This window comes from Prionailurus bengalensis, chromosome D1, assembly GCF_016509475.1.
Source record: "Prionailurus bengalensis isolate Pbe53 chromosome D1, Fcat_Pben_1.1_paternal_pri, whole genome shotgun sequence".
Classification (NCBI taxonomy): domain Eukaryota; kingdom Metazoa; phylum Chordata; class Mammalia; order Carnivora; family Felidae; genus Prionailurus; species Prionailurus bengalensis.
The window spans coordinates 62746801-62765274 of NC_057346.1; the positions used below are offsets into that span (position 1 = coordinate 62746801).

An 18474-nucleotide genomic window follows, 5' to 3' on the forward strand; every position below is an offset into this window, starting at 1 on the left:
AAGAGAAATAATCTATGCATAATTGGTATTCCAGAGGAGGAAGAGAGAGGGAAAGGTGCTGAAGGGGTACTTGAAGAAATCATAGCTGAGAACTTCCCTGATCTGGGGAAGGAAAAAGGCATTGAATACCAAGAGGCATGGAGAACTCCCTTCACACGTAATTTGAATCGATCTTCTGCATGACATATCATAGTGAAACTGGCAAAATAAAAGGATAAAGAGAAAATTCTGAAAGCAGCTAGGAATAAACATGCTCTAACATATAAAGGGAGACCTATAAGTCTCGTGACCAATCTCTCTAGTGAAACTTGGCAGGCCAGAAAGGAATGGCAGGAAATCTTCAATGTGATGAACAAAAAAAATATGCAGCCGAGAATCCTCTATCCACCAAATCTGTCATTTAGAATAGAAGGAGAAATAAAGGTCTTCCCAAACAAACAAAAACTGAAGGAATTTGTCACCACTAAACCAGCCCTACAAGAGATCCTAAAGGGGATCCTGTGAGACAAAGTACCAGAGACATCGCTACAAGCATGAAACCTACAGACATCACAATGACTCTAAACCCATGTCTTTCTATAATAGCACTGAATGTAAATGGACTAAATGAGCAAACCAAAAGACATAGGATACCAGAATGGATAAAAAAACAAGACCCATCTATTTTCTGTCTACAAGAGACTCATTTTAGACCTGAGGACACTTTCAGATTGAAAGTGAGTGGATGGAGAACTATTTATCATGCCACTGGAAGTCAAAAGAAAGCGGGAGTAGCCATACTTATATCAGACAAACTAGAATTTAAATTAAAGGCTGTAACAAGAGATAAAGAAGGGCATTATATAATACTTACAGGGTCTCTCCATCAAGAAGAACTAACAATATAAATGTCTATGTGCTGAATACGGGAGCCCCCAAATACATAAAACAATTCATCACAAACATAAGCAACCTTATTGAGAAGAATGTGGTAATTTCAGGGGACTTTAATATCCCACTAAACCAAGGAAACATAAACTAATTAAAAAGAAATCCTCACAGAGGAGTTTATAAAGTAACTTCCTATCACTGATTTCCATTCTCCAGATCTCTTCCCAGAAAAAATATCTGATACCAGTTTCTTGTGATTCCTTCCAGAGCCAATTTATGCATGTCTCCTCATTTCTTTTGAAAGCTACATAGCATCACATTATATTGATGTACAGTAATTAAATGTAAATAGTTCTTTGTTGGTAATCATCTATATTGTTTCTAATCTTTACAGTAAAAATTAAAAATATGAATACATTAATGTTCAAGAGGTTAGCTTCTTATCAAAAAAAACACAGAAAAATAAAAATCTTTTGAGCACAGACACTTTAGCACAGTACAAGAAAGTATAGAAATAACTAAAGAGAAAGGAAATCATGATAATAACATGATTTTGTTCACCAGAACAATTCTTGGAACATATCAAGTGCTAAATAAATATTGGTTGGAACAATGGAGAGTTGGATGGACAACTGCTAGTCTATAAAATGGGAGTTCTTTGACCAGCTGGAAAGTCAAATAGATATTGAAAGAAGTTCTAGAAGAATTTGTATCATAGATAATACGGATAGAGTGGGATACTAAGGACGTTTGAGATCTACAATCAAATGGAGTTACAAGTTAGGTTTAATTGAAGGATTCTCTCCATGGATGCCCTCCAGAAATATAGTTGGCTCCTAAAACGTCCCATGGAAAACAGTCACTGTTCAAGCTTGTTAATATTGGTAGTATCCTAAGGTGCAGATCAGGGCACTTGTCAGCCATGTTATAATCAGTTACCACAAGGCTTGGCTGCAAGCCGTTGGGTGATCCTGAAGGGTTTGATTCTCCTCCCCTGATACTGAGTGGCAGAAAGTGGTGAGTGGTCAAGTCTCCCAAGTGACATACTGTTTAATCAGCATTATTTGGACCCATCCCCACCTCCACCCCCTGCAAGCTCCCTAATCACTCTAGTTATTATTCCCCCATTTAATGAATGTGAGCTGGTAGAATAAACGTAGAAACCAATTTTCTAGCCCATCTTATTATCTTGGATCCTGGTATCTGCTTATCCCAGGCAAGGGATTGATAATTTAATATAATTTAAGAACCCACAGCCCAAGGGTCAGTGTTCTTTTCCTAGAGTCTGACATCTGGCCCCACAAAGTATCTGCATACTACTCCAGAATAAATCAAAGAGCCACTTTAGAGGTAGGAACAGTCAAAGTGACAGTAACAAAGTTAAGGAACGGAATGGGGAGGAAGGTCATCAAATATTTATGGTGACTGGTTTTCCCATATGTGCAATTTTGCAGTGGTGAATATCTCATAAACAGAAACAATATTCTAAAGTTGTTTTTTTTAATGGCTCAGAAGGGCCTTAACCAAGATGTCATAGATTTATTGAAGGACAAAGTAAGCTAGCGTCTAGATGTGGAGGAAGGAGATGAACTCCAGTGTGCAGAAGAAAATACAATTTAGAAATCCAAATGTAGAAGAGACTGGTGATGAAATTCACTTGAATCTATAGGTCATAACAAAGTGAAAGAGACAAGTGAATTCCCTGAGTCTCATCCTGAGACTGAGAGCATCACTCAGATAGCACACCATAGCTGGGCTGCTATTTGTCCTCATTAAATGGGAACAAGAAGAGAGGTTTACTGTGTATGGTACATGTATGGTACTATGATTTCCCTTCTTCTTCCCCTCATTGTGTACTTGATAATTTGCAAGGCGAAACCAAGTGAGTTCATTGAGCTAACAGGTGACTTTCCCTGATTAAAGTGGCAATTGAGATTTATTATATTCGCAACTCTGTTTTATGGCAAAATCACTGGGTTTTAAGGGGTCTCTTCATGATTGTCAAAGCTCATGTACTCAGTGATCACTAAACTCACAGCATCTGGAAGATAAGGGTAATAAGAATTACAAAATTGTACTTCACCCCAAAGAGATTAGAATTGTCAAACAGTTATTCCACAGATGTGACCCTGGGAGAATCACATGCCAAATTTCCTCCTGGGACCCTGGAGTTACCTGATGATTTGAATGACAAATCAGAGACACTGACTTCCAACTATAGACTCTACTGCATACTAGTTTAAGCACTGCAAAGATAATTCACTAGCATTAGAATATCAAAACCTTATCTAATTTTTATACCATGCTTTATATCTTCAACAGGTCTGGGAGCAAGAGACCACTGGAAAGGCTGATACAAAGACAAATTGTATTTGCCTAGTGCCTGCTTCCCCTGAAGAATTAAATGAATGTTATTCATCATGACATAAATACATTGAATAAACTCATTCCTTATAAACTGAACCTTGGTGGTGTTCATGAGTATATTTGTCACCATCCACCAGTGTCATCTTCAATGTGTCAGTGAGGAGACTCTCAGTATTATGGATTTAAATGGCCTGGGTTTCTGATGGAATTGGATAGGACAAATAGAAGCCACTCCTTGGAATAAGTGGTTAGATTTGAACAAAAAGGACATAAAGCTTAGACAGCATGAGAAGGAATGTCTTAACTCTGAATTCTGACTTGGCAAAATAGGGCTGTTTCTTTCACATCACAGTGATGTTGGATCCCATGGGAGGGATACTGGATCTCTGTGTATGAATCCAAAATACAATATGTAACAGAGGACCTAAAAACCCACTACTGCTCCAATTTCTGTCATTGGATTACACAATTCTAAAAGATTTGGCATAAACATTGTCTAGCCACCTTCCTTAATTTAAACCAGAGTAGGAATAACTCAGAAGGCCTTGGGGCCTCCTCCTCCTCACTGCTATTCATTACAACTTTGACGCCATGACATTAGCATTATTTTTATATTCATTGTTTCTCCAGGCTGTGTGATACATTTCCAATTATATTACCCTTATTCTGTTATTGTAAGTCAAAGTCAACACCTTTTAAAAGTTTAATGCTATTAGGCCACAGGTGAAACTGGGGGATAGAGTCTGTGGCAATGGTCAGAGTAGAGACTAATAATGGAAGGTAACAACCATAGATCCCATAGTTCAGAAATAGAGCCACTGGGGGATTACTATCTTTTTTTCAGGAAGAGGAACCTTCCAGACCCTAGGGATTAAGGGCTCTGTGGGAGATGGGCTGGGGTTTGGAAGTCTGTTGCAGCGCAAGTATAAACGTTCTTTTGTAGGCATGACAAATGCAATGAAGTCAGAAAGGGAGATATTGCTGTAGGCTGATCCTAAAAGAACCATGGTCATGGCTAAGACAGGTGGTGCTGCTCAAGGCTGTGTTCTGGGATCCAGACACTGTAAATAAGGGATAGCAGTCTGAGAACTAGTTGCAAACAAGAAACCCCTAAAATAGGGTTAGGGCTGAGGAACATAAGAGCATAAGGTAAGTATTGTTTAAATATTTTTGGTAGGAGTAAAGTCTCTTACGTGGTTCTTCTTTTTTTTTTTTTTTTTTTTTAATTTTTTTTTCAACGTTTATTTATTTTTGGGACAGAGAGAGACAGAGCATGAATGGGGGAGGGTCAGAGAGAGAGGGAGACACAGAATCAGAAACAGGCTCCAGGCTCTGAGCCATCAGCCCAGAGCCCGACGCGGGGCTCGAACTCACGGACCACGAGATCGTGACCTGGCTGAAGTCAGACGCTTAACCGACTGCGCCACCCAGGCGCCCCACGTGGTTCTTCTTAATTTCAGTTTTTTTTTAAGTATAGATCAACCAAGGTATTTTTTAAGTGTATTTTGTTTTTGTTTTTGTTTCTGCTATCCAGAATTTTTAGAGTAAATTTCTATAGAAATTGCAATAGAAAACTTGAGAAAGCTCTTGGAAATAAATACTTCCTTGATCTATCTTACCTGAGTTTCACTGAGCTGAGGGGCTTGGGGAAACCTTCCAAGCAGCAGTACCTCACTCCAGCTTACCACACCAACTAAATACCAGAGAAAAAGAAGAAAATAAGAAGGAAGAGTTCAATTTCCTTCTTTACTCTTCACAAACTTGCTACCTGATCCCCTAGAGAGAGTCACCAGCTTTCCTAGAGGCCTTATTACATATACAGCCTTATCAAAGAAAAGCAATTATTATTCCTTCCAGTTCATGTACCACAAGCCCAAAAGAGTATCCTTTCCAGAATTCAAATCCAAGGGTCATTCCATATCTTAAACATATTTAAGGGAGGAGTGTGGGAGGAGGATGGACAAAATGGGTGAAGGAGAGTGGGAGATACAGGCTTCCAATTATGGAATAAATAAGTCACAGGAATAAAAGACACAACAAAAGGAATTTGGCTAATGATATTGTAGTAGGGGTGAAATGGGGGCAGATGGTAGCTACACTTGTGAATATAGAAGTTGTGCACTTTAATGTAACATTGTTTGTCAACTATACTCAAAAAACAAAAACTATTCAATGATCATTATTAACTTTACACTAAATTATCCCCATATTGCATTCATTTATCTGCTTAAAGCGAACTTCCTTCATGATAAATTTAAAGTGACACCAGCTTTATTATTATCCAACCATCATGTTTTGTTTTTCTTTAAGTCACTTATATCTCTTAATATCTACCTGATATATATGTGAATATATACATATATGACAACTATACATATTATGTATACCCACACACACTTATTTTTTGCTTATTTGAACACTGTCTGTCTCATTCCCAGAATAATAATATTATAAAATCAGATTTTCTTTGATTTGTTTGCTACACTTAGCAGAATTGTTAGTATTTTTTAATGTCTGAATGAATCTATACTTTCAAGGCTAGCATGAAATCTCTTTCACAATTTCCCGCTGATCACCACTCCAAATTTATTGTATTCTTTTATGGGATATAGTATGACTTTTTAAATGTTTGATAATTTGTTTTCTCTGTGATTCCAAAAGAACAGAGAGAAGATGTCCCCCTCAAATGATACCAAGCTCCACCCCTCCTATTTCCTCCTGCTGGGAGTTCCAGGTCTTGAACAGATGCACATCTGGATTGGGTTTCCTTTTTGTTCTGTGTATTTGATTGCCCTTGTGGGGAACATCACTATCCTGTTTGTGATCAAGACTGAACGCAGCCTTCATCAGCCTATGTTTTACTTCTTGGCTATGTTAGCCTCCATTGATCTGGGCCTGTCCACATCCACTATCCCCAAAATGTTAGGCATATTCTGGTTTAATTTAAAGGAGATTAGCTTTGAGGGCTGTGTTGCCCAGATGTTCTTTATTCATATATTCACTGCCATGGAGACTGTCGTGTTGGTGGCCATGGCCTTTGATCGCCATGTTGCTGTCTGCAACCCTCTGCGATACAGCCTGATTCTCACTAACAGAACGATTGGTCTCATCCTTGTTGTTGTGTTTGGTGTCAATTTCATTTTGGTTATCCCTCTGGTGTTTCTCATCTTGAGACTTCCCTTTTGTGGACACCATGTAATCCCCCACACATACTGTGAGCACATGGGAATTGCTCGCCTAGCCTGTGCCAATATAAAGGTCAACATGATATTTGGATTAATTCTTATATCACTGGTGTTTGTTGACGTGGTTCTGATCGTCATCTCCTATGTGAGAATACTCCGAGCTGTCTTCTGCCTTCCTTCCCAGGATGCCAGACTCAAAGCACTTAATACATGTGGCTCCCATATCTGTGTTATCCTAGCCTTCTTCACTCCAGCTTTTTTCTCCTTCATGACTCACCGGTTTGGCAGGAACGTTCCCGTATACATTCATATTCTCCTTGCCAATCTATATGTGGTTGTTCCACCTGCCCTCAATCCTGTCATCTACGGAGTGAGGACCAAGCAAATTCGAGAAAGGGTTTCAAGCATCTTTTTGAAAAGAGGCTGACATAAACTGTCTCAGATATTCATTTTAATATAGGTAAAAGAGATTGTGTTTCTCAACTACAGAATCTTGCAACAGAAAAAAAAGACTCTAAACTTAGTATTATTTCATTAATAATATCCCTAAATATCCCATCTAGAGCATATAATGGGATTAATGTCCAAACAATCACTGTGAAAATTTATGGAATACCTAAAGCTTTGGACAACTTAGTTACAAAATTTTATTACTTTCCTGTATAACCTCTACAGAGCAGGTCTTATGGACACGACTATGTGGAATAAAATGCTTCTTTTTATTTGCAAACAGTTAACTCTGTTGGCCACATTACCAAATATATATATATATATACACATATATCTACATCAAGGACTATAGGCATTAAGTACTTGTGACAGATTCTTTCCTTACTTTCTTAATTGCTCATTTGTTTTTATCCATAGTTTTATTGATACTTTATTATATGCCAGAAACTTATAAGTCATAGAAGTATAAAAATAAAAATATAAATGGTGTTTCAAGGTCTCATAGGAAAAAGAATTAGGAGAAATTTTCCCCATGATTGACTCTGTGTAGAATCTTCCCAGACTCATCATATCTATGCAGATCTCCCATAAGTGTCTTACTGTTCAAAGTGAACTAGTCTGTCTGTAGATGCATGTATATGCAATACTGCAAAACTTATAGAAATATAAATGTATTTATATTTCTATCAATCTCTATCAGTGAATGGGGACTTCCCAGAAGTATCAGTATGGTAAGGAATTTAAGATGCTCAGGAATAATACCTCTAAATGGGTGAATTCCTATACATCTCAATTATATTCTCAAAGGTCGAATCTAATGCCATAGATAGTTATTACTCTCAGATTCATGAACTTTAGATATTCATTCATTCATTATTAAGCACTTTGGCACTTTTTAATTTTCACTTATTCCTCATGGATTATCAGATAAGCCTCAGTATCCTATGCTCATTTTATAGTTTTTGATCAATGATATGTATTTGGCCAATGTTTACTTCATGGTATCTTGCTGCTCACATCTTAGGTGCTTAACAATTTTTTTCTTTAAAAAATTCATCTTCCAAAGAAGACAGAGAGATGGCCAACAGGTGCATGAAAGGTGCTTAGCATTACTAATAATCACATAAATGCACATCAAAACTACAGTGAGATATCACTTCATACTTGTTAGAATGACTATTCTCAAAAGACAAGAAATAACAAATAACAAAAGACAAGAAATAACAATGAAATAACAAAAGACAAGAAATAACAAAAGACAAGAAATAACAAATAACAAAAGATGTGGAGAAAAGGGAACCTTTTTGCTCTGTTGGTAGGCATGTAAATTGGTGCAGCCATCATGGAAAACACTGGAAAACACTACGGTGGTTCCTTAAGAAATTAAAAATAAAAATTATTCATCATGATCAAGTGGGATTCATTCCTGGGCTGCAGGGCTGGTTCAACATTCACAAATCAGTCAATCAGTGTGATACGTCACATTAATAAAAGAAAAGATAAGAACCATATGATCCTGTCAATCAATGCAGAAAAAGCATTTGACAAAATACAACATCCTTTCTTAATAAAAACCCTCAAGAAAGTCAGTATAGAAGGAATATACTTAAACATCATAAAAGCTATATGAAAAGCTCACAGAATATCATCCTCAATGGGGAAAAACTGAGAGCTCTCCTCCTGAGATTAGGAACACGACAGGGATGTCCACTCTCACCACTGTTGTTTAACATAGTGTTAGAAGTCCTAGCCTCAGCAATCAGACAACAAAATAAAATAAAAGCCATAAAAATTGGCAAAGAAGAACCCAAACTTTCACTTTTTGCAGACGACATGATACTCTACCTGGAAAACCCAAAAGAGTCCACCAAAAGACTCCTAGAACTGTTGAATGAATTCAGCAAAGTTTCAGGGTACAAAATCAATGTACAGAAATCAGTTGCATTTTTATACACCAATAATGAAGCAACAGAAAGAGAAATCAAGAAACTGGTCCAATTTATAATTGCACCAAGAACCACAAAATACCTAGGAATAAATCTAATCAAAGACATAAAAGACCTGTATGCTGAAAACTATATAAAGCTTATGAGGGAAATTGAAGAAGACACAAATAAATGGAAAAACATTCCGTGCTCATGGATTGGAAGAGTAAATATTGTTAAAATGTCAATACTACCCACCAAAGCAATTTACACATTCAATGAAATCTCAGTTAAAATTGCACTGGCATTCTTCTCAAAGCTAGAACAAACAATCATAAAATTTATATGGAACCACCAAAGACCCCGAATAGCCAAAGTAATATTGATGAAGAAAACCAAAGTGGGAGGCATCACAACCCTAGACTTTAGCCTCTACTACAAAGCTATAATCATCAAAACAGTATGGTACTGGCACAAAAACAGACACATAGACCAATGGAATAGAATAGAGACTCCAGAATTAGACCCACAAATGTTTGGCTAACTAATCTTTGACAAAGCAGGAAAGAATATCCAATGGAAAAAAGATAGTCTCTTTAACAAATGGTGCTGGGAGAACTGGACAGCAACATGCAGAAGAATGAAACTAGACCACTTTCTTACACCATTCACAAAGATAAACTTAAAATGGATGAAAGACCTAAATTTGATACAGGAAACCATCAAAACCCTAGAGGAGAAAGCAGGCAACAACCTCTTTGTGTCAGTTATATCACAATAAAAATATTAGAAGATATTAACAAAAAATTTTCAAGTACAACATACACATAGTAAAATTAAAGAATCTTACACATACAACTTGATGGACTTTTTATGAACATATAAAATATATAGGGTCCTGAACTTTGGAATACCATTCTTGAAAGTGTCTAAGTCCCTTTCCAGTGGCTGGGACTAGTTACTCTTTCCCAAGCTCAAAGTATCCCTCTCAGGCTCCTTCCCTGTTTCTACACTTTAGGACACTCCTTTTTGGGACACCCCCTAACCCAATAATCTGCATTCATTGAACTCTGCATTCATTCATTTGAACAGATGTCCAGAGAGTTCCAGGGAAAATGCCTGTAGAGTTTCCCACGGCTTTTCGAATAGTCCCAACTCTAGGGTGGTATCCTGGAGAGCAGATCGCTCCACTGGGTGGTGCAATATTTATTTCACGGGATTGCTAAAGGCTGATCTACCAGAATGGTACTGGCATGCTGATTTAGAGTGATTCAAATTTTATATGTGGTCAGAGTCCCTACACAAATGTTTTCTGAGTGCCTACACACCTTGTAGGTAGCCCAGAACATGTTACCACTGCTTAGAAGAAAATATGTGGCACTACTAACAACCCAGAATACTTCATGCCCTTTATCAGTCAATTACTTCCAGAGTTCATCATTTTTTGTATCTACGACTATAGATTGTATAGTTTATGATTTTAATAGTAATTAAATCATATAGGTCTTTTGTGATGGCTTATTTCACTAAAAATTATGTCTGTGAGATTAATTCATGTGATTGCATTTAACTGTAGCTTGTTACTTTTTATTGTTGTATAGTATTCCATTTTATAAATGTACCAAATTTACTTAATAATTCTGGATGAACGTTTGAGTTTTATCTCATTTTTTACTATTTTGAATATGGTTCTTATTAATATTTCTCTACATGTTGTTTGACTGACATTTGCAATCAGTAATAATTCCTGTGTATGATTGCTAAGTGATTGGGAGGGTATGTTTTTATGTTTATTAGAAAGCTCCAGCAGTTTTTCATATATATATATATATATATATATATATATATATATATATGATTTTACACTTTCACCTGTTACATATAAGCCAATTGCTGCACATCCTTATCAGCACTCTTGGTTTTGTATATGTGTTTATGTGGGGGTAGGTATGTATGTTTATTTGATTCCATTATTTGTTAGCATCATGTAATGCTATTGGATGTGGTTTTAATATACATTTCCTTACCACTAATATTGTTGTAAAAACTATAGCTATTGGCTACTTGGATGTCCTCTTTAGTGGAACATCATTTTATTTAAAGTCTGTGTCCATTTCTTTAGAAATGTGTTATATTTTTCTTAGGAAGCTGTAAAAGTCTGTGTATGAATCCTTTCTTAGATATATCCCCTGAAAATATCTGCTTCCACTATATGAATTGATTTTCTATTCTTCCTATGGAAATTTTGAGGAATACAAGTTTTTATGTTCAATGAAGTTGAATTCATTAATATTTTCAGTTAAAGTTTTTGTTCTTTGTGTCCTGTTGAAGAAATCTTTGTTGAACTCAATGACATGATCATATTCTTTCAAGTTAGTGTCAATATCATTTTTAAAATTTTTTTAAAATTCTAGTTAATATACAGTGTAACATTATTTTCAGGTGTACGACATAGTGATTCGACACTTCCATACAATACCTGATGCTTATCATGACAAGTGTACTCCTTAATCCCCAACACCTATTTAACCCATCTCCCTGCTCACCTCTCTTCTGGTAACCATCAATTTGTTCTCTGTAATCGAGAGCCTATTTCTTGGTTTTCCTCTCTCCCCCTCTCTCGACCTTTGCTCATTTGTATGTTTCTTAAATTTCACATATGGGTGACATCATATTATATTTGTCTTTCGATGACTAATTTATTTTGCTTAGTATTGTACTTTCTAGCTCTATCTATGTTGTTGCAGATGGCAAGATTTCATTCTTTTTTATGGCTAATATTCCATTGTATAGATATACCATAACTTCTTTATTTTTACATTTATGTCTATGATCTATCTAGAATTGATTTTTGTGTTTGATGTGAAATAAGGATTAAATTTTCTATATGAATATCCCAGTTGATCCAGAACAATTTATTGAAATGTCCTTCTTTTCCATATTGTACTTCATGACACTTTTGTTGTAAATCAGATATTAGCATATAGATAGTTCTTTTTCTTGGCTCACTCATCTACTTTTCTATCCATGTGCCAATAATTTACTGTCCAAATTACCATAATTCCATAATAACAAATATTGGTATCTGGTAGGATCTATACATCATATCCAGGAGTTTGGATAAAAGTAAATGAAGATTCCAGATCCTAAGCCACATCAAAGATAAGTAGGTCCATCAAAGCAGCAACACAAAGTGATCAGTGGGAAAAAGTTGGCAATCATTCCAGATTTTTATTGACATGGGTTATCATATTACTGAATGAAAAAAAAGAGACTAGGAAAAGAGGAAGAACAGAAAGAAGTTTAAATTCCTTACTGCCCCAACTGGGGTCTAATTCTAATTCTTTTAGTAGTCCTGCAAGGCAGAGTTGGTCCCCAATTCTGTTCCAGTTTCAGCATTTGAAGGAACTTCATCTGCTCCTGCTCTAAGGTCCAAACACTGCTTGAAATTTATCTGATATAGCATGTTAGAGGCTTGATTCACCACTTCATCATTTTACCAAAACCAGTTGCCTTCATCTGTTTGCATTTAGCTGTATCCAATTTTTATGGAACTGTGCAGGAGGCCAACCCCATCCCTAAGTTACCAGACTGCAGGGAATCAGTCAAATGATCCCTGCCCTCCTACCCATAATATATTTGAGATTTCTCAAGCTTCCCTTGGAACTTACTTTAGATTTCATAATGCAGCCAAATTTTCCTTTATAATAATCTGTACCACATATTTTTTATACTACCATTCAACACTTCATCCACCTATCCATACATTTAAATGCCAGTGTTAAATATGTCAGGAAGTGTCCAGGAACTGAGCATTTAATTGCTGTACCCTTGTGGAGTGCATTTTATAGAGCAGATTCTGTGCTAGGTCCTGAAATTCTTATACCAGTGACTCTTAAATATCCACTTAATGATGTAAAATTAACCTCTTTGACCCTGAATTATTTTTTTATTCTATAATTTTTATTATCAAAGGCTAGACATAACTTAGAATACTGAATACTGAGAAAATTTTAACAGTATGTCATATGTCAATAACATGTAATTATAAATAGTTGTGGGAGGACAAAGAAACATGCTTAAATAGCTATAAATAAAATAAAACTAGCATGAAAGCTGGTCTCTGGGAGGAGGAACAAGAGAAACAAAAGTCTTTGAGGTGATTATTTATACAATTTGGTGAGTATTTGTAAAAATGATTCTTCCACATGCAAACTCCTCATCATCATATACACACAGACCTTACACATCCCACAAAAATTAACTCAAAATGGATCACAGACTTAAATGTAAAACACAAAACTATAAAACTCCTAGATGATAATATAGGAGAAAACCTAGCTGACCATGGGTTTGGTGATGACTTTTTAGAATCAACATCAAATGGAGAATCAATAAGGCTGGAGTTTGTTAAAATTAAAAACTTTTGTTTTGCAAAAGACAATGTGAAGAGAATGAGAAGGCAAGCAACAGACTGGGACAAATATTTGCAAAAGATACATCTGATAAAGGACTGTTATCTGAAATATACAAAAACTCTTAACACTCAACAAAAAGAAAAGAAACAACCCAATCAAAAACTGGGCAAAATACCTGAACAGGCACTTGACCAAAAAAGACATGAGGATGGCAAATAAGCCTATGTAGTATATTCCACATCACATGTCATCAGGGAAATACAAATTAAAAGGACAATGAAATACCTGTCAGAATGTCAACATCCAGAATATGAACAAAACCAAATACTGGCAAGGATATGGAGCAACAAGAACTCTCATACACTATTGGTAGGAATAAAAAATGATACACTCAGTTTGGAAGAATTTGGAAGTTTCTTACAAAACTAAACAGATTCACCATGTGATCCAGCAATTTCACTTCTTAATATTTACCCAAAGAGTTAAAAACTTATGTCCACATAAAAACTTGCATACGGATGTTTATAGCAGCTTTACTCATAATTGCCAAAACTTGGAAGCAACCAGGATATCCTTCAATGGATGAATGGATAAATAAACTGTGGCACATCTAGACAATGGAATATTATTCAGTGATAAAAAGAAACGAGTTGTTAGGCCATTAAAAGACATGGAAGAAAATTAAATGCATATTACTAAGTGAGAGAAGCCAATCTGAAAAGCCTACATACTATGATTCCAAATGTATAACATCCTGGAAAAGGCAAAACTATGGAGACAGCAAAAAGATCAGTGATTGTCATGAGCTGGGGGTGGGGAAGAGGGGAATAGCACAGGAACACAGAAGATTTTTAGGACATGAAACTATTCTGTATGATTTTGCAATGATAGGTGCATGCCATTATACATATGTCCAAACCCATAAAGAGTACAGCACTGTGAGTGAACCCTAATGTAAACTATGGACTCTAGGTGATAATGATGAGTCAGTGCAGGTTCATCAATGATAACAAATGAGTGATGTTGACAATGTGGGAGGCTAAGCATGTGTGTAGGCAGAGGGTATAAGAAAAATATTCATACCTTCTACTCAATTTTTCCATGAATCTAAAACTTCTCTAAAAATAAATTCTATTGAAAATATGGTACTTGTATTATCATTTTAAAAATTTACAAGATATAATACACACTTAAAAATATTAATAATGGCTTCTCTTTCTTCTAATTGAGTAGGAAAAGTTCTATTTTTACTTCTTCAGGTTTTTAAAAAAATATATTTTAGATAGTACTATGTAAAGGTAACCACCAAGCAAATAAGCATGTAAAAGTCCAGTTTCCAGGCACAACTAGTAAGCATATAAAGATTATATTAATGACCTAGACTAGAGCATTGTAGCAGAGCTCTCCTAATACCTACCAGAGTACATATTCACACAGTAAATGTAAACCCTCTATGCATGTTCGGTGAATAAATTTATATTTAAATATTTTTAGCTTATAATATTCAACATTCATTATTAGAATATCTTATGAATTATATCCAATAGTCTATAAATATTTATAATGTCTATATTTACTTAAATGGAATTAGTAACAATTTGTTTTAGTTAGTGCTCACTAATTTTGCACCATTTTGTGTTCCTATTTTTAGTTTATTTCTTGCTTAACTGAAATATGTTTGACTAGTTGTCTCAGGTACACAAGTAGTATAATGTATGAGGTATAAATCAAAAGTTTTTATTTCCTTTATGTGATTGTGTTAAAAAATTAAGATCATGTAGATTCATCAGGTTGTTTTCAGTTCAGAGCTATTAAAATAAAGCTGCTATGAATATCCATGTACAAGTCTTTGTATGAACAAGTAAGGGATAAATACCTAGGCGTATACTTGTTGGTTCATAGGATAAGTGTACGTTAAATGTTATTTTTAAAACTATAAAACAGCTTCCAAAGTCTTTATTCCATTTTGTACCCACTTAGATAGAAGTGTATGAGAGTTCCAGTTATAGCACTTTGGGTATGGACAGTGTTTTGAATTTCAGCAGTTTTATTATAATGGTATCCCATGTGGTTTCAATTTGTATTTCCCTAATGACCAGTAAGGTTAGCGCATTTCACGTGCTTACCGACCATTCACATATTTTTTGTGTGTGTGAAATATCCATTATAATTTTACCTTCCTCTTTTTTTAATTGGGTTTTTACCTTTTTATTATTGACTGTAAAAGTTCTTCATATAGTCTACATACAAACCATTGTCTATGTGTTGCAAGTATTTTCTCTCTGTCTGGACTTGCATTTTGCATTTTCTCAGTAGTGTATTTTTGTCTTTTTTTTTAAGTTTTTATTTAAATTCCAGTTAGTTAATGTACAGTGTAATATTAGTGTCAGGTATATAATATAGTGATTCAACTCTTCCATACAACACCCAGTGCTCATCACAATAAGTATATTCCTTTTGAAAACAAATATACATATTTCTTATTTTTATGGAGTCCTTACAGTCATAGTAAGGACTTTGTAGGTCAGGTGATCAATGGGTCTCCAAAATCATTATTGTGGTTCTTTCTCTAGTTCCAGAATGCATAATGTGAATAGATATACTCAGCAACTGGCAGAATCTCTCTTGCTCTATGAAGGTCAGTCTTTGTTCTATGCAAGCCTTTAACTGATTGGGTAAGGCCAACATATATGCAACTAGTAAGATTTAAAAAATTCTCATTAAACTTGTGAGTTGACTTAGGTGAAGCAAAAGTGTTTTTCCATATTTTTAATCATTCACAACAAAGATGAAGTTCATTCTGTACAACCTAGGAAAGGTCCTAGGAGTTGTGCCTTATTTTTTTTTTATCTTTCTACATTTACCTGTTCTGTTTCTTTTTCCTGCTATATTTTACCTTGACCTTACTTAAAGCCTAAAACGAGTATACCCTGTGAAGTCCCACGAGTCCTTTCAAATATTTGACTCTATGTAGTTGCTGCAGTTGCTATTTCAAAACTTATAAAAATGGAGTACTACAGAGATGTCTATGGTGTTTTGTTGATTATTTTCTTCCCTGCGGTTACATGATTAAGGAAGCCAACTGTACCATGGGAGAAATAAAATCAGTATTTGATTTCTTTGATTGTTGCTCCAGGAGCCCATACCCTATAGCATGTTTAGTCAGTCCCATTACAACCATGACTGTGCTTGGCAGCTCAACATTCCTCCACCATAACCAGTGAATTCTGTAAAGAGACTAAACAATATTACGTGAAAAAAAAAATAGTACTTGAGTTGCGCTAAGACTTTATCCCCAAATCCTGATGTTAATGAGTTACAGAAATAAGTGACCCCTATTTATTTAACAATAATGTTTATAGTTAGTCTAGGAACAACTATCTGCTATGTAAACTCATCTTTAATTTGATACTGCACATAAGTGAGGAAACATTATGTTTAACATCATATTCTGTAAAGCATTTGCTCTATAGAAGCTTAACAACCCTTCCCTCTATTAAGGAAAACATTTTGAAGACTCCTTCCAAGACAAGAGTTTAGAGTCAAACTTCCTTAAAAAGGAAGATCATCACCACTCGTTCTCGGATCTGCTTAGTTCTCACCCCATAAATAATGGGGTTAAGAGCAGGTGGGATTATCACATATAAATTGGCCAGGAGGATGTGGATATAACGTGGAATATTGTGGCCAAATCGATGAGTCATAAAAGAGAAAAATGCTGGAGTGAAAAAAGCTAAGATGATACATACATGGGAACCACAGGTATTAAGAGCTTTGAGCCTGGCCTCCCAGGATGGGAGTCTGAAGACAGCACGTAGAATCTTCACATAGGAGATAGCAATCAAAATAACATCCAGAAGTATCATAGAGATAAGAATTAATCCAAATAATATATTGACCTTTATGCTGACACAGGCCAGACGGGCAATGCCCATGTGCTCACAGTAGGTATGGGGTATAATATTATGTCCACAGAATGAAAGCCTTAGAAGGAGAAACACAAGTGGAAACACCAAAACAAAATTTTTCAACATTCCTACTCCAGCAATAATACAAATAGTTCTGTTGGTAAGGATTGTGTTGTATCGAAGAGGGTGGCAAATGGCAACGTAGCGATCAAAAGCCATGGCAACAAGCATGAATGTTTCGAAACCTGTAAACAGGTGTATGAAGAACATTTGAGCTAAGCATCCCCCAAAGTCAATCTCATTGAGACCAAACCAGAATATGCTCAGCATTTTGGGAATAGTTGCGGTGGAGAGGCCCAGGTCAGTGAGAGCCAACATGGCCAATAAGTAGAACATGGGATGGTGAAGGCTGTGCTCAGTCTGGATCACAAAAAGGATGATGCCATTCCCCAGGAGGGCAATCAGATAGACTGTACCAAATGGGACACCAAGCCAGAGCTGCATATTTTCCAGTCCTGGGATTCCCAACAGCAGGAAAGATGAGGGGTGAAAACATGAGGTATTGGCTAGAGACATACTGGCAAAGGCTTCTGATAGTCACACTCTCTTCATCTTATATACGGCTCCTCAACTCCTCATCAAAACTGCTAATATTGAATAAGAACAAACAAGACGTCAATACTATATTTTCTCTAGGAATACAGAAGAAACATCATGTTTTCCCTATCTTTTCCTCTCTTTTACTTTCATTGATACATACATATTACAAATGAAGGAGAATATTCCTTAAGAAATGAATGGATATTTAGATATTGGATGTGATTATCTAAATTAATTTTAGTGAGAACATTGACTAAGCTAGTTGATATGAGTCTATATTAGCCTCTAACTACTAAAAATATTTAATTATACATTGGGAGAAGATCTGAATACACTGATATCCCACAGATAAATGATCACAGTCCATGAGCACTGACAATACTGTAGATTTCAGAAGCATCCTTTAAGATCATTTGTTTAAAAACAAACAAAAACCAGAAACAGACCCATAAGTACAGAGAACAAACTGATGGTTGCCAGAGGACAAGGTTATGGGAGGATGGACAAGATAGGTGAAGGGAAGGGGGAGATACAGTCTTCCAGGGGATAAAAGGTATAGCATAGGGAATATAATTGTGGGTATATAACTGTGGTTGCAGATGGTAGCTATAGCTTTGGTGAACATAGCATAATGTATAAACTTGTCAAATCACTATGTTGTACACATAAACTAATGTAACATTGTATATCAACTATAGTTCAGTAAAATAATAACAGGAAGAAGAAAGTTATAGATCATTTGTTTAACTAG

At 35.6% G+C, this 18474-nt stretch overlaps 2 protein-coding genes across 2 annotated transcripts; one reads left to right on the forward strand and one right to left on the reverse strand.

Annotated features, from left to right (window-relative positions):
- Positions 1-5870: 5870 nt before the first annotated feature.
- LOC122482619 (olfactory receptor 52E4-like) lies at positions 5871-16219 on the forward strand. Its single transcript, XM_043578932.1, has 2 exons — positions 5871-6819; positions 16190-16219. Exons 1-2 carry the CDS (start codon positions 5911-5913, stop codon positions 16217-16219), a joined length of 939 nt encoding a protein of 312 aa, XP_043434867.1. The 5' UTR covers positions 5871-5910.
- A 538-nt stretch (positions 16220-16757) lies between these two features.
- Positions 16758-17699, reverse strand: LOC122482620 (olfactory receptor 52E8-like). Its single transcript, XM_043578933.1, has one exon. The coding sequence runs from the start codon at positions 17697-17699 to the stop codon at positions 16758-16760; it is 942 nt and encodes a 313-aa protein (XP_043434868.1).
- Positions 17700-18474: the final 775 nt, after the last annotated feature.

Excerpts from the sequence above, each read along its gene's own strand:
- LOC122482619 (XM_043578932.1), top strand. The coding sequence starts at position 5,911 with ATGTCCCCCTCAAATGATACCAAGCTCCACCCCTCCTATTTCCTCCTG. Across the intron at positions 6,820-16,189 it reads CCAAGCAAATTCGAGAAAGG|TTGCTGCAGTTGCTATTTCA; the intron begins GTTTCAAGCATC and ends GACTCTATGTAG.
- LOC122482620 (XM_043578933.1), bottom strand. The coding sequence starts at position 17,699 with ATGTCTCTAGCCAATACCTCATGTTTTCACCCCTCATCTTTCCTGCTG.